Below are 23,728 nucleotides of genomic sequence, written 5' to 3' on the forward strand. Positions count from 1 at the left end.
CTTCATAAAAGAGATAACTGCATTTTATTCAATTACATTTTAAGTAGGAGCCATGTGGGAAAAATGAACATAAAAAATGAAAAACACAATAAATATAAAGTGGGAAATAATTTTGCATCTTCAAGAAAATATGAGCATTATTTCAAAGGACTTTAGTTGAAAGTTAGTAGGATGGGAGAAATGAAAATAATAAAAATTATGCTCTGAGGGTATTATTAATAGCATTAATATTAATAATTATTAATAAATAATTAATGAAATTGTTGCATTATTAAGGCATCAATATCCTAGGAATGACCAAAGGGAGAGATACCATATAATTTTTTCAGGAAAATTGAAGAGCCACAGCACTGCAAGTATCCTTGGACCATGATGGCAATGCGGTCACCTAGAACATCAGCTTCATCCATGTAGTGGGTGGTCAGTAACATGGTACGATTCTGTTTATAGTTCTGAAGGAGGTCCCAGGTGGCCCTCCTTGAGGCTGGGTCCATGCCAGATGTGGGCTCATCAAGTATCACCACCTAAAGACCGGAAGGACAATTTGATGGCCATTGTACATATTATGTCCTTGTGCCACTAGTGTATTCTCCATCATGGAACTTATTTTGGCTTTGCATTTTCAGTCATTTTGCCCAGCTAAGACAGTAAGGTAAGCTAATGATATAATAAGCCAAGACAGTAAATTCAGACAAAACCGGATTAGGAATGTTGGAATAATTCTAAACTCTTGGCCATTTTATAACAACGAGGTTGATAATGTGAATTCCCTGATTTTCAGTTAGGAGGTTCCTTTTAGAATGTTAGATCCATATCAACTATTAAATTTGTGTCAGCTGATTTTTTAGACCATTTGCAGTATACAATGAGGATCAATTTTTAGTTTGATTTAGTTTTACCTTAGAGTCTCCTAAAAGTGCTATAATGATGGAGAGTTTGCGCTTCATTCCTCCACTCAGTGACTTTGAAAATGCATCACGTTTTTCTAGCAGGTTAAAAGCAGACAGCATGTGGTCAATTTCCTTAAGACACTTCTTTTGAGGTATTCCTTTTATCTAGATAAAGGAGTCAGAGTTTCCATGGGTGCTTCCCACTTTATTCTTAGAAATATTTTATACCAGCTCTGTCCTTATATTACCTATGTAGTGATTTATTCCCTTTGCCACTCTTTATAAAGGAAAATTCATCAAAAGTATTCTTGAACTTTATAAGGATATTTATAGTTGCTAAACTACCTGGAGTACATAAATGGGGGAGGGGTGTAAAGAAATGTATCTTTGGCTTACCGCACTATAGAATTGAAGGTGTTCTGATACTGTCAAGTAATTAAACAACAAATCCTGCTGGGGACACAACCCCAGTGATTTTCTGATCTGGACCATCTGGGTTGAGATATCATACCCATAAACATAGGCCTCTCCACTAGTAGGCGGATAGAGACCTAGAATCAAAAATCAAGAACAGATTGAGAAATAGCTTTTCTGAGGGAACTTGACAACCAACTACTTATTAGTACTTCAGCTTTGACATATATATATATATATATATGGATTACTCATTAGAATTAGCAATACATCTTGAAGAAAATTTCAGAAACTATTGGTTGCTATTTTGGGGGTAATGAGATTAGAAATAATTTGTTGTTCCAGATCCTTAACTATATGTTTTAATTTTCAATAAGTATGAATAAGTAAAAAAAAAAAAAACCACTTGAGTAGTAAAAAAGGAAAAGGTGTTAGATTATTCCAGCATTGCCATCAGCCATTTGATGAAATTTATGAATTATAACTGTGCACTACCTTAGATTTTGACAGATTCTTGAATTCTGAAAATGTAGCCCATAGAACTGTTATCCTTAAAAAATTTAAGTTCTAGATAGAGGAAATAACATAGCGTAACCTAGAATAATTTTAGAATGATTTAAAAACAATAGCATTTTATCTATAGCTGTCATAATTGGTTACATTTAATGGGGGAAATATCACTTTAAGTCTAGTAATTTGGAAATCCTGTTTTAAAAACACTACCATAAGGATAAATGTGTTCAGGTATGTCCATTATGAGACACCATATGTCCCAAATCACTCCTGTTGCCCTACAGTCCCATTTATTTCACATTTGTTCCAAAGTTTCTAAGAGGTTATTCTAATTCTAGTTGCTTTAAAATGAGAGTGGCTATTTGGCTCTTTGACTTCTAGCTTCTGTCATGGACACTTCATTTTTAGATTTAGTAGTTTAAATCTTTATTTCTCCTGGCCAATCTAGCTAAGCTTTGCTACTTTTATTATTTCAAAGAGAAAACTTTTGGTTTCATTAACTTTCTCTATTGTTTTTAATATTCTCTACTTTATTAACTTATACTATAATCCTTACTTACTTTTTCTACTTGCTTTGGGTTTGATTGCTTTTTAGAGTGTCGCAAAGTGGAAAGTTAAATTGTGTATTTGCGAACTTTCTTTTTCTTAAATGCAGACATCTGTAAGCAGAAATTTCCACTACTGTTTGAGTTTCATCCCATAAAATTATTTTCATCAAATTATGTTGTAATTTCCTTTGTGATTTCTGCTTTGATCATAAATAAATTGATTCCCACAAAATTGTGAATTTCCAAAACTTATTTGTCATTAATTTATAACTTTACTCATTGTGATGAGGAACTATACTTTGTGAGATTCAAATATTTTAAATTCACTGAGGTTTGTTTTATGGCTTACTATATCACCTATAATGGAGAATGTACCATGTATGACTGAGAAGTGTCAAACATGTTCAGGAATATATTCCAGTTTCTTTTCTGAGTAATTTATCTGCTTCTATTCTTTAACTTTCTTTTTTTCTTAAAGATTTATTTATTTGAAAGTCAGAATTATAGAGAGAGAGTGAGAAAGAGACAAAGGTCTTCCATCCACTGGTTCACTCCTGCTGATGGCTGCAACAGCCAGGCCTGGGCCCAGTTGAAGCCAGGAGCCAGGAGCTTCATCTGGGTTTCATGTGGGTGTAGAGGCCCAGGGACCAGGGTCATCTTCTGCTGCTTTCCCAGGCCATTAGCACAGAGCTGGATCAGAAGTGGAGCAGCCAGGAATCAAACTAGCACCCATATAGGATGATGGCATTGGAGGCGGTGGCTTTATCCACTATACCACAATGCCAGCCCTTCCCACTTCTTTTGGAGCTATTATTATTACACACATTAAATCTATAAGCATATATGTAATCAACTATAACATACTTAGTTTTCTGTTTAGTAAGGAAGCTAAGAAACAAAAGTGAGAAAGTATATATTTAAATATTTATTTATTTTATTTGAAAGGCAGAGTTACAGAGAGAGAGAGAGACAGAGACAGAGACAGAGAGATCGTCCATCCACTGGTTCACCCCCCCAAATAGCAGCAATAGCCAGAGCTGGGCCAGAACAAAGCCACGAGACAGGAGCCTCTTCCAGGTCTCACACATGGGTGGAGGCGCCCAAACACTTGGGCCATTTTCCACTGCTTTTCCAGGAGTGGATGGGAAGTGGAGCAGCCAGGATCAAACTGGCATCTATATAGGAAGCTGTCTGTGCAGGCGGTGGTTTAACCCACTACACCAGAGAGGAAGTATAAATTAATAGAGTTTGTTATATTTACCTTAGTATTTACCACTGTTGGTTCTCTTTAGTTGTTTCTGAGTGTGTGCTGCCCTCTAGCATAATTTCGTTATTCTACTATATTTTTTATTCTCACCTAATTTCTTTGTGCTGTTATTATCAAGTATTCACACAATATCTTTCTATATATTATAGGTCCAACAATAAAATTATATATGTACTTAATACAATTTCTTTTTAAACTACTTGAGGAGATAATATTTATACTATTTATTTTTGATTACCTATATTTATTAGTTGTGTATGTATACTCAAATGGAAGGTATGTTCTACATATATATTAAGGATTGTTATGTCTTGCTAGTGGATTGTCCTTTTTGTAATCATATAATATCTCTCTCCAAATAAATTCTAAATTTGAAACTTTAAAATGATTATTTGCAAACTTTAAAATGAAGTGTATTACTAAGTTACATGCCTCTGAAATGACCAAATTGTATAGGATACCTGAAGGCCTCATTGTTTCTGTATAAAAACACTGTTTGAACAGAGTTGAACACCTACCTGACAGAATGGACATGGTAGTGGATTTTCCTGCCCCATTGTGTCCGAGAAGAACAGTGATCTGTCCCTCATATAAATTCAGAGACAATTCCTTTATTGCTACTTTAGTAGTGCCCTTATCTTGGAAAACCTGTAGGGGGGAAATCCATGAATGCTAATTTTATATCTATAACAACTATTTTGGAAGAAAAAGCACCCATTTCAACTATCTATAGAAGAAACAATGCCACATCATTGATCTCATGAGGAAAAAAATAAAAGTATGAAATGATGAACCTGTGAAAAGGAAAAAAAAATGGATGACACAAAGTGAGTTTTAGAATTTCTTGGAATTACAAACATCTTCTGGAAATCTCATCCATTCCTGCTTTGTTTCAATTACCATCTGAACTGGTAATACCACACTCTTCTTCAGTCAGTCTTCATTCTAATTTGGAGGAATGACCAATTGAAAACCTATACATAGATGTTCATCTAAATTTCCTTACATGTAAACTAGAATTGCTTCCACTTAGGATACAATAGCTGGAAAGAACATCACTCCCATGCCAGTGACACGTGCAAGTTGAATAATTTACTTCTTTTGAACAAATCAGAGAAGTGGGGTTTCTAGGCAACCAACTAGCCTGAAATTTAAGGAAAGACAGACACCTTCAGTGAGAGATGGTACATGAATATCTGCTTACCTGGAGTAAAAATGGATGTTATTTAAGTCTGTAAAAGATTTTGACTAAATAAAGAGCTGGGGGTCTGTAACTAGCCTGCTTCCTGTGCCAACCAGGCCTGTTGCTAATGTCAGTGCTGCTTCCGCAGCTCCTGCTCCTTCCTCAGGAGATGGTTGATGGACTATGTACCAGAGCCACCTCCCTGAGTCTCAGGAGATCCTCAGACCCCCATCACTGCTATCATCAAGTACAACGAAAGATGGTACAAGGAGACTACACTACTGTGCCCAACTGGAATTAGCACCAAGTAGCTTACCAAATTGATACCCAAAGATACATCAAGACCTCCCTAATGAAAGATAAAGAGAACTAATCTGCCAGATGTGCAAATATCACAAAGGGACACAAGAGGCATGAAAAAGCAATGCAATATAAAACCCCAAATGTTTGAACACAACACATCAGCAACAACGTCCAGTGAAAATAAGATTAAGGAAATGCCTGAAAAACAATTCAAAAGGGGGCCAGCGTGTGGTACAGCAGGTTAATGCCAGCATTCCATACCTAAATGCCAGTTGGAGTCCTGGCTGTTCTGCTTCCAATCCAGCTACCTGCTAATGTGCCTTGGAGGGCAGTGGAAGATGGACCAAGTGCTTGAGTCCTTGCCTTCCACATTAGAGACCTGGATGGAGTTCCTGTCTCTTAGCTTTGGTCTGGCCCAAACCTAGTTGGTGTAGCTATTTTGGGAGTGAACCAGTGGATAGAAGATCTCTGTCTCTCCTTCTCTCTCTGTCACTCTGCCTTTCAAATAAATACATATTTGAAAAAATTCAAAAGAGTGATTATAATGATTATTCAAAGAGATACAAAAGAATATGGGCAGTTGACTGAAGGCAGGAATACAATTCAGCAAAGAAAGAAATCTTGAAAAAGAATCCAACAGAACTCTTGAAAATGAAGACCTTTATAAGTCCAATAAAGCTGGACGCCTCAGCAAGAGGTAAATAAAGCAGAAGAGTGAGTATCTGAACTTAAAGACAGGTCATACAAAATATTGAACCAGACAAAAAAAGAAAGAAAAAGAATGAAGACAGCTTTTAGATTTACAACACACACAAATCAAATAAAAATTAGTAGAATGACAGAAATAACAAAAATCAGAGCAGAAATAAATGAAATAGAGACCAAGAAAATAACATAAAAGATCAGTACACTTGCTTTTTGGCAAGATAATGACAAAACTTTAGACAGACTGACCAAGAAAAAGAGAATGCTCAAATAAAATCAGATATGAAAAAAGATATAACAAATAAAAAGGGTTTTATGAATAGTAACATACCAACAAATTAGAAAGTCTAGAATAAATATATAAATTTTTAGATACATATAACATACCAATTTGAACCATGAAGACATATAAAATGTGAGCAGACCAATAATAAGTAACAAGTCTGATTAAGTAGTCAAAAGGCTGCCAACAAAGAGAAGTCCAGGACTGAATGGCTTTACTACTGAGTTCTACCATACTTTTAAGGAAGAACTAACAAAATTTTTTCTCAAACTATCCCAAAAACTGAATGAAAGGGACCCTTCAAATCATTCTGCAAGGCCAATTTTACTCTGATACATGAATCACACAACAACACAACAAAAAGGAAAACTAGAGATCAATTTCTCTGATAAATATAGATGCAAAAGTTCTCAACAGAATACTAGCAAATCAAATTTAACAACACACCCATCACAATCAAGTGAGACTTACCATGGGGATGCAAGGATGGTTCAACCTACATAAATAAATAAACATAATACTTCCCATCAATATAATGAAGGATAAAAATATGATCATCTCAATAGATGTAGAAAAAGAATTCCATAAAGGTCAGTGTCAATTCATGATAAAAGCCCTAAACTAATCAGTACAGATGGTCTGTACTTCAAAATAATAAAGGCTAAATTTTAAAATTTTAGTTAAGATGCAGGGAGAGGGATAGGGATAGGGATAGGGAGAGAGAGAGAGAGAAAGAGAAAGAGAAAGAAAGCGAGAGAGCACCGTGCATGTGAGAGTGTTCCCACGTTCACTCATCAGATGCCTGCCACACTGTCTCCTAAGGTCTACATTAGCATGAGGCGAGCTGGGTATCAAGCCCAGGTACTCCAATATAGGAAGCAAGCATCTTAATTGGTAGCCTGAATGTGTGTCTGTTATTAAATATTTTTATTGGAAGCTTAGCCAGTGCATTTAGAGAACTAAATAAAAGATATACCAGTAGGAAAGGAGGAAGTAAAATTATCCCTGATACAATATAAATAGAAAAACCTAAAGGCATTGAAAAAAAGACTATTAAAACCAATAAATGAATTCAGCAGAGTTTGAAGATACAAAATTGACAGTATGTTTACATACCAATAGCAAACTCACTGAAAAAGAAACTATAAAGTACTCTCATACACAATAGCTGAAATAAAATATCCAGAAATAAACTTAACCCAGGATGTTTGCTTGTTTGTCATACTTTCTGAACTATGGCTAATATATCAGCGCTGGCTCAGAGTCTGTCAACTGGGAAGCTCAAGAGATATGGCACTAAAAATGGTGGTGAGGGCTGGATCCTTGATTGACAGGAAGTTACCCTTTTAAAGTAGCTTATTCAATTGGCTGGGAATTTGGAGATGGTTGTGGGTTAGAGGGGGCAGTTCATTCTACACAGGCCTTTCTTCCTTCATTTAGTTGATGGCTTAATTATGTTCACAGCCCAGAAGCTAACTTCTCTCAGAATAAGAAATCCAAGAGACCAAAGCCAAAGCTTAAATGTATTTTATGACTTAGCCTCAGAAAACAGTCATGTTGCTTTTAAAGTTTTTGATTTGTCTTACTTGACAGGCCTGTTCAAGGGCATGAAAATCAGGAAGCGTGTATCACTGAAGATCATCTTGGAGGGTACCTACTACATTGTGTGACAGACACATATTATTTTCCCTATTGTCCAGAGTGAGTTTTTGTTGTTTTGTGGGGCAAAGGCCACTGCACATCTTCAAGAAAGCAGAAAGAAACACGAGTTCTTAATATGGAGGAGTGGGCCATTTCTGTAGCCTAAGTGTTGAGGAGAAAGTAGCATTTGAGATTTTTGAGTCCTATGCGTCCCATCCTATGTCTCATTACCATTCATTTACAATAAGGCCCTCAATCCACATAGCTGAGAATTGAACCTTACCTGGAGTTCTATTGTTATGATCAAGTCTGGGGCTTAGTTCTCAGCCTTTTCTGCTGTTTGGCTGCTGAGAATGACAATTTCTTTATATATTTCCTAGGAGACTCATTAAATTCCACTTATCCCCTGATGGTCAATCACATACAATATTTCTTTGTCTCCAGTGTATAATTTCTCCCCAGCAATAGCTACCAAATTACACAGTCATAAAAATAAGTAATTCCCCCATATTTTTCAAGAGCTTGATGCATGCTACTAACTAGTGCATTTCTTTCCCTTGGTATACCATCCCAGTGCACCATCTATGAACTCTATACTGGTACCTTGTACCAAAATCTATCTCTCATGTTATCATTCACTTTCTTAATCAATTCTGGGTACCAATAATTGCCAGTTGGCTTCCCCCTAAAGTCTACTCTAATGTGGAAGTTAGCACCCAGGAAGAAAGAAGTTAGTACACAGGAGTGCTTTTGAGACCAACACCTGTGAAAAGAAGAGAATACTACAGATTTAGGAGAAAGACTAGTTAGACTTCAATACAATAACAACAAGTCAGCCCCACAAGGAATTCTGTGGCTTGGATGACTATTCAGAGCAGACTTGAACGGGAAGAAAGTTCAGGGCCTTCACAAGCCCAGCTTGAGTACTTATTGGATCTAGGCTCTTTAAAAGAAATAGGTCTAATTTGGAATGAGGTGATTCTGTTCAGCTAAGGTTACTGTTAGAGAGGGTGAGCAGTATCCACATGGCCATGTTTGTAGTGGGGCTTCATTGTATAATCTACCTGAAGTTTTTCTCTTCTCCATCCTACTGCTTAACTGCTATATCATTACCTTATTTATTTTCATAATGGCATTTACTATATATTATAATTATCTTATTTGTTCATTTGCTTGATTGTTAACCGCTTTTATTCACAGTAGAATATAAGTTCCTTGTGGGCACAGACCTTATCTCACTTTTTCATTGCTATATCAGGGCCAACAATTAATGAATGGTCATAGCTCATGTGTTCATTGAACCAACTCCATCTAGCCTCAACCTATATACATGTTAGTAATATTCACAAAAATGTTTCAGATGAGCAGATCTTCTGAGGATACCAAGGAAAAGTTTGAGTTTAACCAAAATTTAGACACTATGTAGTTCCATGTAGTATACATAAAGGCAGAGCAGACTACAGAAGTATAAGTACTCCAAAAATAAGTCAATTTTCAAAGACAGCCTTAGCTTTCTCCAAGCTATAGAGTTAGGGGCTCAGATCAAGCTTATACAGACATTTGAGAAGCAAAGGAATGTCACAAAATATATGAGTTACCTGAATACTGCTTGCCTGCAGTTGATCTAGATAAACTGAGAAAGCCAAGTGTCCTGATAAACACCCAAACAGGAGAGATTTCAAGTGGATGAACATAAACATTTGTGAGCAGAGATTAATGTTAATATACTAAATAATAATAAAGCTCCACTAGAATCTAACTTTTAAAATGAGATCAACTGTATAAGATACCATTATAGTTCATAGAAAATTTAAATCCATTCTGGAGGAAAGAGAAAATTTTGACTTTCATAATATATACATTTCATTTTGATCTTCCTTATAGGGAGTAAACATGATGGCTATAACCTTTCATTAACATATGATATTTTTCTTGGTATTTCTCATAATAACACTTATAATACATTGGAAACTAAACTTCAGTCCCATGAAGAAAAAGAGATCTCTGAGACAATACCTTGTGCAAGTGTTTGATCGTGATACCTGTTACCAAATCAGTAGGTTCAGCTTCAAAATACTTGCTTTGAATTGTTTCTTGAAACTGGTGTGTTTCAGATTTTTTCACAGGTGGTTCTCCAAACCAGTAAGAGGGCTAAGAATGGAATAAAAACACAATCACTGCCATGGAAATGAAAAAATTAAGCATTAGGAAATACTTTAAATACTTATGGTCTGTTAGCTTTTATATTGAGATGTACTGCAAAAACTTCTTATGACTCAATTTTGAAGCTACTTGGCTGTAATTTGAACTCCTTGGGTATAGCAGCAGACTATTCTACAGAAATCATAATTATTCAAGAGACACAAAGGAAAATCACTCCTAAACTAGAGTATAGTGAAAGTATTATAATAGTCTTTGTAAGAACTTTTTTGATCAATATATGAACAAAATATGATTTGTGAAAATACTGAGAACAGAAAGCAAGATGTATAAACCTTCTATTTTTCTATGGTTCTGAAATCTGGACTGATCAAGGAAATAAAGTTAACAGTGAATGCCCACATACAATTAAATCTCTCCTTGTTGGCATCTAAAGACCTCCCATGCACTAAATTCTTTAAGACAGAGAGTTCAATTATTTATGAGACACTTGCCTAAAAGCCAGATTAATTATGACACTTTATAAAGCTTGAGGTTTCATGCCATGACATACAGATTATATTTATGAGAGCTGAGTATATTAGAAAAGGGCTAGTGAGGGGAGGGGCGTTGTGGCACAGTGGGTTAGGCCTCCAGTTTTGATGGTGTTTTACTTCTGATCCAGCTTGCTGCTAATGCACCTGGGAAGGTAGAAGATTCAAGTACTGGGTTGCTGCCACACAGGTGAAGTTCTAGGTTCCTGGCTTCAGCATGGCTTAGCCCTAACTTTTGAGGCATTTGAAGAGTGAAACAGTAGATAGAAGATACATCTTTCTCTCTCTCCATTTCAAATAATGGTTTTTTTTTTTAAGAAAAATGCTAGTGAATTAGTAGAGCAAGAGTATACAAAATAAGGGTTATTTTACCTGACCTATTTATTCAGTTACAGATAATGTAAAATTAACTTATGATGCTTTTAAAGATATTAAAAAATAACTTCATCAGGACTGTGGTCTCTATCAATAACATAAGCATTAGAACTCACCTGCAAGAAAAAGTTCCATGGCTTGGGCACACCATACTTTCCTGGATATACAGCTTCTACATACCAAGTCACAATGAAATACAATAAAGCATCAAGTAGTAACATCCCCAGGATATAGGCAAATAAAAAGTTGTCTTGTTTGTTTGGTGAGAAGATGTTATTCCATTTAATTCCAGTTTCTAAGACATAGGAGGAGACAGTTAATTAGGTGTCTACTGGGACTAAAACAGAACTATCCATGTGTACTGTCATAAAACACTGAAGAATACAACATGTTGGTATTTTCTAGAGATTCATACTAGAGTCAGATACTTTCTTACACTCTTAGAACTTAGGTTGTCCCACAGGACATCTGAGTAAGTAATCCTGTAAAGTGCTCCCCCATTAAATGCCAAATAAGCAAATGATTAGAAATGATTGAAATAAAAATAAGGTAGACTAAAATTTCAGGAAAGTAGCTTTAAGAAAAATAAGCAGACCTACAGGTTAAGATGGTGGTTCCTCCATCTCCACCTCTCCTCTTGTTAAAAGTTCATGTTTACTAGCATACATAATTTTAAAAAACATAATCATGGAAAAATAGGGATGGATTCTATCTATAGGACAGAAGACTATTCATAAATACTACACTGAGGGAAAAAGAGAAGGAACTGTGTCATTTCATGCGCTACCACTAGACAGCAGGTGGTAACTCTAAAAGGACCAGAATGAGGCCTTATTAGATTTGCAGTATGTTTTTGGAGAGATGCATGCATGTGGTGGTATAAAGCAGAATTTTGAAGGACAGCTTAGCAGCATCAATCAATATTAACAGTGAATATCCAGTAAAATAACAAAGATATTTACTAAAACATGACAACATTTACAAGGTATATACTCACTCTTCACTTCTGCATCAAATATAAATTTAAATCCCAGTGCCATTGCATAATTAGAGCTGAGACAAGAAACTATCTTCTGGTTGAATGTCATCTGTCCATAGTTGACAGACAGGTTAGCAGCCGGAAGATAGGTGATAAAAAAACAGAAACCTCCCAGAGTAATAGCAAAATAGGCTGCAAATATAAAGGAAATTATAAGGTCAATTTGAGTAACTTAAAAAACTTAACCTAATATAAATTTAGTTGATTTATTATAATAAAATAAGCTCTATAAGAAATAGAAAATATCTGTTTCATTCAACATTGTTTCCCTCAGCACATAATATATTCGACACAGTAAATGTTCCAAAATATTTTTATTAAGGCTGAAATGTAACATTTTAGGAGCTAATTTATTCTGCAATATATCATTCTACGTGTAGTAGCTATAAGCATTACAATATCTAATGAAAATTTATATATTAATTTATTATTACTCAGCAAAAAAAATTACAAATGTAAACACTTCTACTGCTGGTACAACCTAGATTGTATTTCCAGACATCATGAAATTTAGTCTAGGGCTTTGGAGTAAGATGGCAAAATAGAGACGACCATACCACTCTAGTCTAGGGGTAAACAGTACAAAAAAACTGAGGGAGTACATTTTTAGGGGAGAGTTAAAGGGAAAACTGCAGTGGAAATTTTAAGGAAGGAGGAGGAATGCCATGGATTGGCATGGAAGGTGTGGACACATAGCACAAGCATGGATACAACACATGACACCAGCAGCCAAGAGTCGGAGAAAGCAAAGATCTGGAGCCCGAGTCAAGATCAGACTACAGGTGCCAACCAACTGGAGATACAGCCAGAGGGAGAGCGTAGCATGAGTGCCCCAAGTTGGAACACAGACCAGAGCCCCCTTGCCATACCAAGCACTCACCTCTGCATACTCAGTGAAAAAGCAGACACTCCACTAAGAAAGGGAGGCATATTTCAAAGATAAAAGACATCAGAGGAAAAAACACCAACAAATATTTCCACAAATGCCTAAAAATAAATGCAGAAATTTAAGAAACAACAATAAGGAAGACAACAAAACCTTCCCCCTACTCCCACCAAAGGAACACAATAGCACTTCAATATTAGAAGGTGAAGATGAACAGATTGATGCAATGCCTGATATGGAATTTAAAAGATTAATCATAGGATTACACAGAAGCAAATTCATGAATTAAAGAAATTCAGGGCCAGTGACATGGCTCACTTGGTTAATCCTCCACCTGTGGCACTGGCACCCCAGGTTCTAGTCCCGGTTGGGGCGCCAGGTACTAGTCCCAGTTGCTCCTCTTTCAGTCCATCTCTCTGCTGTGGCCCGAGAGGGCTGTGGAGGATGGCCCAAGTACTTGGGTCCCTGCACTCACATGGGAGACCAGGAGGAAGCACCCGGCTCCTGGCTTCGGATCAGCGCAGCGCTGGCCATAGCGGCCATTAGAGGAGTGAACCAACGGAAGGAAGACCTTTCTCTCTGTCTCTCTCTCACTGTCTATAACTCTACCTGCCAAATAAAAAAAAGAAATTCATACATGACATGAATGAAAAATTTTCCCATGAAACTGGTATTTTGATGAGAAATAAAAATGAAATATTAGAAATGAAGAATTTTCAATGTCAAAAAATACAATAGAAAGCCTCAACAATAGACTTGGTGAGGCAGAAGAAATAATATCTGAGCTAGAAGACAAATCTTTGGAAATTATTCAGTCAGACCCACCCACCCCCCGAAAAAAAAAGAAGAAAAAGAAGAAATTAGAAAAATTAAAAAAGTGTTGGACTTTTGGGATACTATCAAATGACCCAACGTATGCGTCTTAGGAGTTCTTGAAGATGTGAAAAGACAGAATGGATCAGAAGGCCTATTCAGGGAAATACTTACAGAAAACTTCCCTAATTTGGAAAAAGAGACATCCAAGTACACAAAGCACACAGGACTCCTTATAGTCATGACCAGAAAAGACCTTCAGCACAAAACATTGCAGTCCAACTTTAAACAGTAAAACGAAAGAAACACTGTAGTCAGTCTTTTAACAGTAAATAATAAAGAAAGTTTCTAAAATGTGCATGAGAGAAAAACCAGGTTAATTTCAGAGGATCTCCAATTAGACTCGCAGCTGGATTCTCATCAGAAACCTTACAGGCTAGTAGAGAACAGAAAGATACAGTCCAAGTCTTAAGAGAAAAAAAACCTGTCAATCCAGAATACTGTACCCTGCAAAGCTCTCACTGATGAATGAAGGTGACGTCATCATTATGAAAGAATGTGAAGGCAGAAAATCTTCTAGGAAAAGTACAAAGGAGATCCAAAGCAAACAATAGGAATATTTACAGATAAATGGCAGGGCCAAGTCATTACTTATCATTAATAACCTTGAATGTAAATGGCCTAAATTCTCCACCTAAAAGATACAGGTTGGCTAAATGGATTAAAAAACAAGACCCACTATTTTGCTATCTATACACCTCACCATACACACAGCTGAATCTGTGGACTTGGTAAACTGCCCTTCCCAATGTAGCTAGAACTCAGACTGGATTTATGACATTGGCTTTCCTGGGTCCCCATATTTCTGACTGCAGATCATGGGACTTCCAAACCTCCTTAATCATGTGAAACTATTCCTCTTAATAAACATCTTTTTATCTATAATAATAAGACTATTGGCTTTGTTTCTCAGGAGAATCTTGACTAATATAACTTTCAAATATTTTTTTGTACATATAATATATATACCTCCAATGTCAACTTCAGCTCTATAGGGCAAGCAGTATATTTCAAATATATCCAGATACACATTAAGCATTTATTAATTGGGTGTAAAGACTATTTCTTTCATTATTTGTTTCTTCCTCTTCACATACACCAGGCTTATCATCATATACTAGTAGACATTATTAGCTCATCCAAAAGAATATACAGAAGTCATTTCCATATCATTTCTTCTTGGTGAAAAGTTAGATACTGTATATGAGGCGGCAGCTGAAGTTGAAAGATCATTCAGATACAGTCTTATTATCATATGTATACTGTGTCATATCAACCTCTCAATCACATGTATTTTCTACCAGCTAGTCATTGCTCTCTTTGTTCCATTTCACATCATTCACATGAATATGGCATCTTCATTTTAGATAGAATGTAAACAGGCTATCAGTGAAGTGGCAACTAAGATTGAGAAGCTATTTCCAAATACCATTTTTGTTCAGGCACTGAAAGGAAAAATCTTAGACTCACCATTACTGAAGAATGTGCTAACCATAAAGCTGAAGCATATTGAGGGCATGGTATAAAATAGCAAAAAGATGAAGACAATAATTGGGTCACTGTATTCAAGGACTGAGACAGATTGAATCTAGAAAAGTAATCAGGAAGCCAGTTCAGTCACGCTTTAAGTGATATCACAGCAAAAATGAATGAGGAAAAAGGAAATATCTTAAAAATCTTTAACATTTCTGGTGAAACTTATGAAACTACTCAATGAGCTGATTAACCATTCATTTATTATAGAAGGTCCACTGACCTAGGTTTAAAATTTAGTTCACTGAGAGACTAAGCAATCTCTTAATTTCCAGAACAGAATCAACAAAAGCCACCTTTTCATTCCCTAACAATCTGAGATCCATTGGGCCCATGACATATTCTAAGTTTAGCTAGAGCATACTGTAAACACTTGCCTTGATATATAAAATTATGCATATAATGATGATGATAATAAAATACAAGAGGATGAATGTGAAGAAATAGGCAGTCCAGAGCATCCAATTACTGAGTCCTATCATGAGCTGGTATTCCTGTGGGAAAATTAACACAAATCAAATATCAAATAAAACTATTTAATCATGTAGTACCTTAGAGTCTATAAATATCATCTACTTTAATATCTATAACCATAAAGGGTTAAGTAATGAATACTATTATCTCCATTTATAGAGCAGGAAATCAAGTTCAGAATATCAAATAACTTCTTTAAAATCCTTCAGTTGGTAAGTACTGTGATTTTTTTTATAAGCACACATATCATTCCTCTAGTAATTTATCTGACATCAAAAACATCAAAAACAAAGCAATAAAACACTAAAACTAATATTCCCTTTCTTTTGATTATGTCCTTCCCTCATGTTTATTGCTGCTCAATTCACAATAGCTAAGATACAGAATCAATGCAGATATCCATCAACTGATAACTAGATAAAGAAAATGTAGTATATATACTCTATGAAATACTAACTCAGCCATAAAAAATAATGAAATTCTGGGTTTTATTTATTTATTTTTGCAACAAAGTAGATGCAACCAGAAACTATGATGCTTAGTGAAATTAGTCAGTCCCAGAAAGACAGATATATGTTTTCTCTGATATGTGGGAGTTAACATAGAATACAAAAAATGTATAGGAATGAAATGGATATTTTATGATTTGATAGTTGTTTTCAGTCCTTGTTTATACACCTGTGGTACTATGGCCTTCCTACTGAAATGACACAAAGTATCTTTGTTTGAACACATGTAATAGAACATAGAAAAAGGAAAACTCATAAATATATGAAAGCTAAACAATCAATAGATGATAAGAGATCATAAGGAAAATTATAAAATACCTTGAGACAATCAAAAGCAAAAATATAACACATGCAAACTTTGGGGAGATTTGGTGCAGTCAGTTCTCACAGAGAAATTTATAGCTATAAATGTCTACTTTAAAAAATAAAGATTTCAAATAAATAACCAAACTGTATATCACAAGGCCTGGAAAAGAAAGGCAAACTAATCAGTAATCTAGCAGAGGGAAGAAACTAATAAAGATTACAGTAGAGATAAATTACAGAAAAGGCAAGCAATAGAGAAATTCAATAAAAATAAAAGCCAATCATTTGAAGATATCAGCAAACTGACAAACATTTTGTCAGAAAAATTGAGAGAAAATTCAAATTACTCAAATCATAAATGAAAGTGGGTCATTACTTTGGATATTATAGAAAAAGAAAGGGTCATAAGAGAGTACTATGAAAAATTACATGTTCAAAAAGTAGATAGTGTAGATGAAGTGGACAAATTCACAGGAACATAAATTTTATTAAGTCTGAATTGGGGGTAGCACTGTGATACAGCGGGTTAAAGCCCTGGCCTGAAGCACCAGCATCCCATATGGGCACCGGTTCTAGTCCCAGCTGCTCCTCTTCTGATACAGCTCTCTGCTATGGCCTGGGATAGCAGTAGAAGATGGCCCAAGTCCTTGGGCCCCTGAACCCATGTGAGAGACCCAGAATAAGCTCCTGGCTCCAGGCTTTGGATCAGCTCAGCTCTGGCTGTTGCAGCCATCTGGGGAGTGAACCAGCAGATGGAAGACCTCTCTCTCTGTCTCTAACTCTCTGTGTAACTCTGTCTTTCAAATAAATAAAATAAATCTTAAAAAAAAGACTGAATTACAAAGAAATAAAATATCTGAACAGACTTATAACTAGTAAGGTCATCAAATCAAGAATCACACACACACACACACACACAAACAGAATAGAAAAACATCCAAGAAAGAACATTCCTGAACTAAATGGTATTACAAGTGAATTTTGCCAAACACTTAAAGAATAATAAATAAGAATTCTTCTCAAACTCTTAAAAAAAACTGAAACGGGGGCTGGTGCCATGGTTTACTTGGTTAATCCTCTGCCTGTGGTGCCGGCATCCCATATGGGCACCGGGTTCTAGTCCCGATTGCTCCTCTTTCAGTCCAGCTCTCTGCTGTGGCCTGGGAAGGCAGTAGAGGATGGCCCAAGTGCTTGGGCATCTGCACCCGCATTGGAGGCCAGGAGGAAGCACCTGGCTGCTGGCTTCCGATCAGTGTAGCTCTGGTCATAGCAGCCATTGCGGGGATTGGGGTGAACCATCGGAAGGAAGACCTTTCTCTCTGTCTTTCTCTCTCCCTGTCTATAATTCTACCTGTCAAATAAAAACAAAAAATAAAAAAAACTGAAATGTAGGCAGAACTTCTCAACACATTCTATGAGGCCAAAATTATCCTGATAGTAAAACCAGAAAAAGACATGACAAGAAAAAAAAATTATGAGGAAATAAACTCTTATGAATATTAATGAAAATTTCCTCAAAAGGATATTAGAAATCCATACTCAGTAGTATACTGAAAGGGCTCTACACCATGACCAAGTAGGATTTATTTCTGTATATGAGAAGGATTCAAGTACAAAAACAATGTAATTCAGTACATGAAGAGAAGAAGTGATAAAAAATTATCATCTTAATTAATATAAGAATATATTCAAAACATTTTTAAATGACAAAAACTCAATATACTAGGAACAAAAGGAAAATTGCAGAGTATAATAAGAGTGACGTGAAAATCTGAATATCGTACTATTTTATCTAAGATCAAGAAAAAGATACTCACTTCACCCTACTTCTTCCATAATTAGGCAAGAAAAATAAAAGGCCTCCAATTGGAAAGGAAGGAGTAAGATTGAAAAGAGGTAAAATAATCTCTAACGATGATATAACTTTAGTTGTTTATAAGCACACAAAAATTCATCAAAGTTACAGGATAAAACAAAATGAATACATGGGCACCACCATTGTGGCTCAGTGGGTAAAGTCAATGCTTGTGATGTAAGCATCCCATATCAGAGTGCTGGCTCAAGTCTTAGCTTGTCTGCTTCCAATGCAGCTCGTTGTTACTATGCCTGGGAAGGCAGCAAATGATTGTCCAAATGCTTAGGCCCCTGCCACTCGTGGGAGATGAGCATGGAGTACCTGGCTCCTGGCTTTGGCCTAGCTCAACCTTGTCTGTTGCGGCCATTTGAGGGATGAGCCAGAAGACAGATGATTTCTCTCTCACCCTCTCTGATGTGTGCTTTTCAAGTAAATAATAAATATACATATACCTTAAGAAACACACAAAAATTTTCTACATCTCGATACACTAGCAATATAGATACTCCATTTAAAAGGAGGGGGAACCCTCATTTACAAAGGCATAGAAATTAATATAATCGGGGTTGGTGCTGTGGCACAGCAGGTAAAGCCACCGCCTACAGTGCCGGCATCCCATATGGGTGCCAGTTCGAGTCCCGGCTGCTCCACTTCTGATCCAGCTCTCTGCTGTGGCCTAGGGAAGCAGTAGAAGATGGCCCAAGTCCTTGGGCCCCTGGGCCTGCGTGGGAGACTCAGAAGAAGCTCTTGGCTCCTGGCTTTGGATCAGCTCAGCTCCAGCCATTGCAGCCAATTGGGGAGTGAACCAGCGAATGGAAGACCTCTCTCTCTCTCTCTCTGTGTGTGTGTGTGTGTGTAATTCTGACTTTCAAATAAATAAATCTTTAAAAAAAAAGAAATGAATACAATTCTCTGGAATAAACTTAACTGGGGGGGGCAAATTATTTGCACACTGTTAACTATAAAACAATGTCTTTTTTCTGTTTCGTTTTTGCATTTGAAAGGCAGAGTTAGAGAGAGAGAGAGAGAGAGAGAGAGAGAGATCTAACATCTGCTGTTTCACTTCCCAAAATGGCTGCAAAGGCCAGGGCTGGACCAGGCCAAAGCCAGGAGCCAGGAGCCAGGAGCCAGGAACCAGGAGTTTCTCTGGTCTCACCCATGGGTGCAGGAGCCCAAGGACTTGAGCCATGCTCCATTGCTTTCCCAATCACACTAGCAGTGAACTGGATTGGAAGTGGAGCAGCTGGACATGAACCTGTGCCCATATTGGATACCAGCACTGTGGGCAAAGCCTTAACCTGCTTTGCCACAGCACTGGTCCCCAAAACAGTGTTGAGAAAAACTAAATACAGTATAGATAAATCTGAAGATATCCCATTTGTGTTTTAAAATTTTAGTATTTTTGAAATATGGGAATCCAACAGATCAGATGATTACCACTGGAAACATGGTTCCCAGAGAAGGGGCATGCTATACCATTTAGGCACAGGGAGGCACCAGAACCAGTCAAATGCTTGAAAGGAAAACATGGGCAAGAGCCTATATTATAGTTTCTGTGCAAGAGGCAAGGCAGGGTTATTGTACCAGGATTTGGTTCCTGTGCATAAATTCAGGAGGCTGCAGGGTAAGAGGCTGTCTCTAGTTGTTTGTTAACTGATCCTAGGGTGATTACGACAGGAGGATAGTGGCTCAACCTGTGAAAGACAATGAAACATGGTAATGAGTAGGGGTTCTGCTTTGGTCAGTTTGCATCTCCAGAATGCGGTCTGGGTAAGTGCTTGCTGTCTCTAAAACTGGCTTGTAGATGCATTCCTTTCAGAAGTAAGAAGTATAAAATGTCAAAACATCAAAAATATGGAAAATAGAAAAATGGATGAGTAATATACCATGTTCAAGATGAAAATACTACCCAATCAAAATCCCAGGGATACTTTTTGCAGAAATAGAAAAGCCCAAACTAAAATTCATATGGCACCTCAGTTTCCTTGATTAGATAAAAGTCCTTTTAAATAGAACAAAAAGTTGGAAGATTCACACTCTTCTATTTCAGTTCCTAGCAAAAAATTTCATTAACCAAGATAAGGTATTGACGTAAGAATAGGAATGTAAATCCATGGAACAGAATTGAGAACCACTAAAACAAACAAACAAACAAACAAACAAAAAACACGGTCAATCAACACTAGATACATGGGTTAATATTGCTTGCTGAGCCTCAGCAAATTCAAAAGCATCGAAATCCTGCCATGCATCTTCTCAGACCACAGTGGAATGAAGCTGGAAATTAGCAACTCAGGAATCCCTAGAGCATATGCAAACACATGGAGACTAAACAACATACTCATGAATGAACAGTAGGTCATAAAAGAAATCAAAAGAGAAATCAAAACTTTCTGGAAGCAAATGAAGATCACAAACATATCAAAACTTACAGGATACAGCAAAAGCAGTGTTAAGAGGAAAGTTTATAGCAATAGGTGCCTACATCAAGAAATTGGAAAGGCATCAAATAAATGAGCTATCAATGCATCTCAAGGATCTAGAAAAACTGTAGCAAACCAGACCCAAAACTAGTAGGAGAAGAGAAATAATTAAAATTAGAGAAGAAATCAACAGAATCGAATCCAAAAAAAAACATTACAAAAGATCAGCAAAACAAAGATCTGGTTTTTTGAAAAAATAAACAAAATTGACACACCATTGGCCCAACTAACTAAAAAAAGAAAAGACCCAAATCAATAAAACCAGAGATGAAAAAGGGAATGTAACAACAGATACCACAGAAATAAAAAGTCATCAAAAATTACTAGAGTTGTACGACAAAAAACAGGGATATCTATCAGAAATGGATAGATTCCTGGACATATGAAACCTACCTAAATTGAACCATGAAGACACAGAAAACCTAAACAGACCTATAACTGAGTCAGAAATTGAATCAGTAATAAAGGCCCTCCCAACAAAGAAAATTCCAGGCCCACATGGATTCAGTGCTGAATTCTACCAGACATTTAAAGAAGAATTAACTCCAATTCTTCTCAAACTATTCAGAACAATCGAAAAGGAGGGAGTCCTCCCAAATTCTTTCTATGAAGCCAGCATCACCTTAATTCCTAAGCTGGAAAAAGATGCAGTATTGAAAGAGAATTACAGACCAATATCCGTGATGAACATAGATGCAAAAATCCTCAATAAAATTCTGGCCAATAGAATGCAACAACACATCAGAAAGATCATCCACCCAGACCAAGTGGGATTTATCCCTGGTACGCAGGGATGGTTCAATGTGTGCAAAACAATCAATGTGATACACTACATTAACAGACTGCAGAAGAAAAACCATATGATTATCTCAATAGATGCAGAGAAAACATCTGATAAAACACAACACCCTTTCATGATGAAAACTCTAAGCAAACTGGGTATGGAAGGAACATTCCTCAATATAATCAAAGCAATTTATGGAAAACCCACGGCCAGCATCCTATTGAATGAGGAAAAGTTGGAAGCATTTCCACTGAGATCTGGTACCAGACAGGGATGCCCACTGTGACCACTGCTATTCAATATAGTACTGGAAGTTTTGACCAGAGCCATTAGACAAGAAAAAGAAATTAAAGGGATACAAATTGAGAAGGAAGAAGCCAAACTATCCCTCTTTGCAGATGATATGGTTCTTTATTAAGGGTATCCAAAGAACTCCACTAAGAGACTATTGGAACTCATAGAAGAGTTTGGCAAAGTAGCAGGATGTAAAATCAATGCACAAAAATCAACAGCCTTTGTATACACAGGCAATGCCACGGCTGAGAAAGAACTGCTAAGATCAATCCCATTCACAATAGCTACAAAACAATCAAATACCTTGGAATAAACTTAACCAAGCACATTAAAGAGCTCTACGATGAGAATTACAAAATCTTAAAGAAATAGAAGAGGATACCAAGAAATGGAAAAATCTTCCATGCTCATGGATTGGAAGAATCAGTATCATCAAAATGTCCATTCTCCCAAAAGCAATTTATACATTCAATGCGATACCAATCAAGATACCACAGACATTCTTCTCGGTTCTGGAAACAATGATGCTGAAATTCATGTGGAGACACAGGAGACCTCGAATAGGTAAAGCAATCTTGTACAACAGAAACAAAGCCAGAGGCATCACAATACCAGATTTCAGGACATACTACAGGGCAGTTGTAATCAAAACAGCATGGTACTGGTACAGAAACAGATGGACAGACCAATGGAACCGAATAGAAACACCAGAAATCAATCCAAACATCTACAACAAACTTATATTTGATCAAGGAACTAAAGCCAATTCCTGGAGCAAGGACAGTCTATTCAACAAATGGTGCTGGGAAAACTGTATTTCCACATGCAGAAGCATGAAGCAAGACCCATCTTACACCTTACACAAAAATCCACTCAACAAGGATTAAAGATCTAAATCTATTACCTGTCACCATGAAATTATTAGAGAACATGGAGAAACCCTGCAAGATATAGGCACAGGCAAAGACTTCTTGGAAAAGCCCCTGGAGGCACAGGCAGTCAAAGCCAAAATTAACTATTGGGATTACATCAAATTGAGAAGTGTTTTTTTACTGCAAAAGAAACAGTCAGGAAAGTGAAGAGGCAACGGACAGAATGGGAAAAATATTTGCTAATTATGCAACTGATAAAGGATTAATAACCAGAATCTACAAAGTGATCAAGAAACTCCACAACAAAACAAACTACCCACTTAAGAGATGGGCCAAGGACCTAAAAAGACATTTTTTTTTGACAGGCCGAGTGGACAGTGAGGGAGAGAGAGACAGAGAGAAAGGTCTTCTTTTGCCGTTGGTTCACCCTCCAATGGCTGCCACGGCCGGCGCGCTGCAACCAGCGCACTGCGCTGATCCGAAGGCAGGAGCCATGTACTTCTCCTGGTCTCCCATGGGGTGCAGGGCCCAAGCACTTGGGACATCCTCCACTGCACTCCCTGGCCACAGCAGAGAGCTGGCCTGGAAGAGGGGCAACCGGGACAGAATCCGGCACTCCGACCGGACTAGAACCCGGTGTGCTGGCGCCGCAAGGCAGAGGATTAGCCTAGTGAGCCGCGGCGCTGGCGACATTTTTCAAAAGAGGAAATCCATATGGCCAATAGACACATGAAAAAATGTTCAAGATCACTAGCAATCAGGGAAATGCAAATCAAAACCACAATGAGGTTTCACCTCATCCCGGTTAGAATGGCTCACATACAGATATCTACCAAAACAGATGCTGGCAAGGATGTGGAGATAGAGGCACACTAACCCACTATTGGTGGGAATGCAAGCTGGTAAAGCCACTATGGATGACAGTTTGGAGATTCCTCAGAAACCTGAATATTGCCCTACCACATGATACAGCCATCTCACTCCTCAAAAATTACCTAAAGGAAA

General features: G+C 37.0%; 1 protein-coding gene across 4 annotated transcripts in view; it reads right to left on the minus strand.

Moving 5' to 3' along the window:
* Nucleotides 1–23,728, minus strand: part of LOC100353012 (phospholipid-transporting ATPase ABCA3) — a 123,510-nt gene that overhangs the window by 52,105 nt on the left and 47,677 nt on the right. For 3 of the 4 annotated variants that reach the window (XM_051847877.2, XM_051847878.2, XM_070064640.1), the window contains 10 exons: nt 15,524–15,640; nt 15,084–15,201; nt 11,813–11,986; nt 10,932–11,110; nt 9,764–9,898; nt 4,639–4,776; nt 4,151–4,280; nt 1,287–1,441; nt 900–1,055; nt 314–524 (listed from right to left, as the gene is read on the minus strand). In XM_051847877.2, coding sequence (XP_051703837.2) covers nt 314–524; nt 900–1,055; nt 1,287–1,441; nt 4,151–4,280; nt 4,639–4,776; nt 9,764–9,898; nt 10,932–11,110; nt 11,813–11,986; nt 15,084–15,201; nt 15,524–15,640 — 1,513 coding nt within the window. The remainder of the gene's footprint in view (nt 1–313; nt 525–899; nt 1,056–1,286; nt 1,442–4,150; nt 4,281–4,638; nt 4,777–9,763; nt 9,899–10,931; nt 11,111–11,812; nt 11,987–15,083; nt 15,202–15,523; nt 15,641–23,728) is intronic. The other variant, XM_017342510.3, reaches the window with a different exon arrangement.

This window comes from Oryctolagus cuniculus, chromosome 19 (genome assembly GCF_964237555.1).
Source record: "Oryctolagus cuniculus chromosome 19, mOryCun1.1, whole genome shotgun sequence".
Taxonomy (NCBI): domain Eukaryota; kingdom Metazoa; phylum Chordata; class Mammalia; order Lagomorpha; family Leporidae; genus Oryctolagus; species Oryctolagus cuniculus.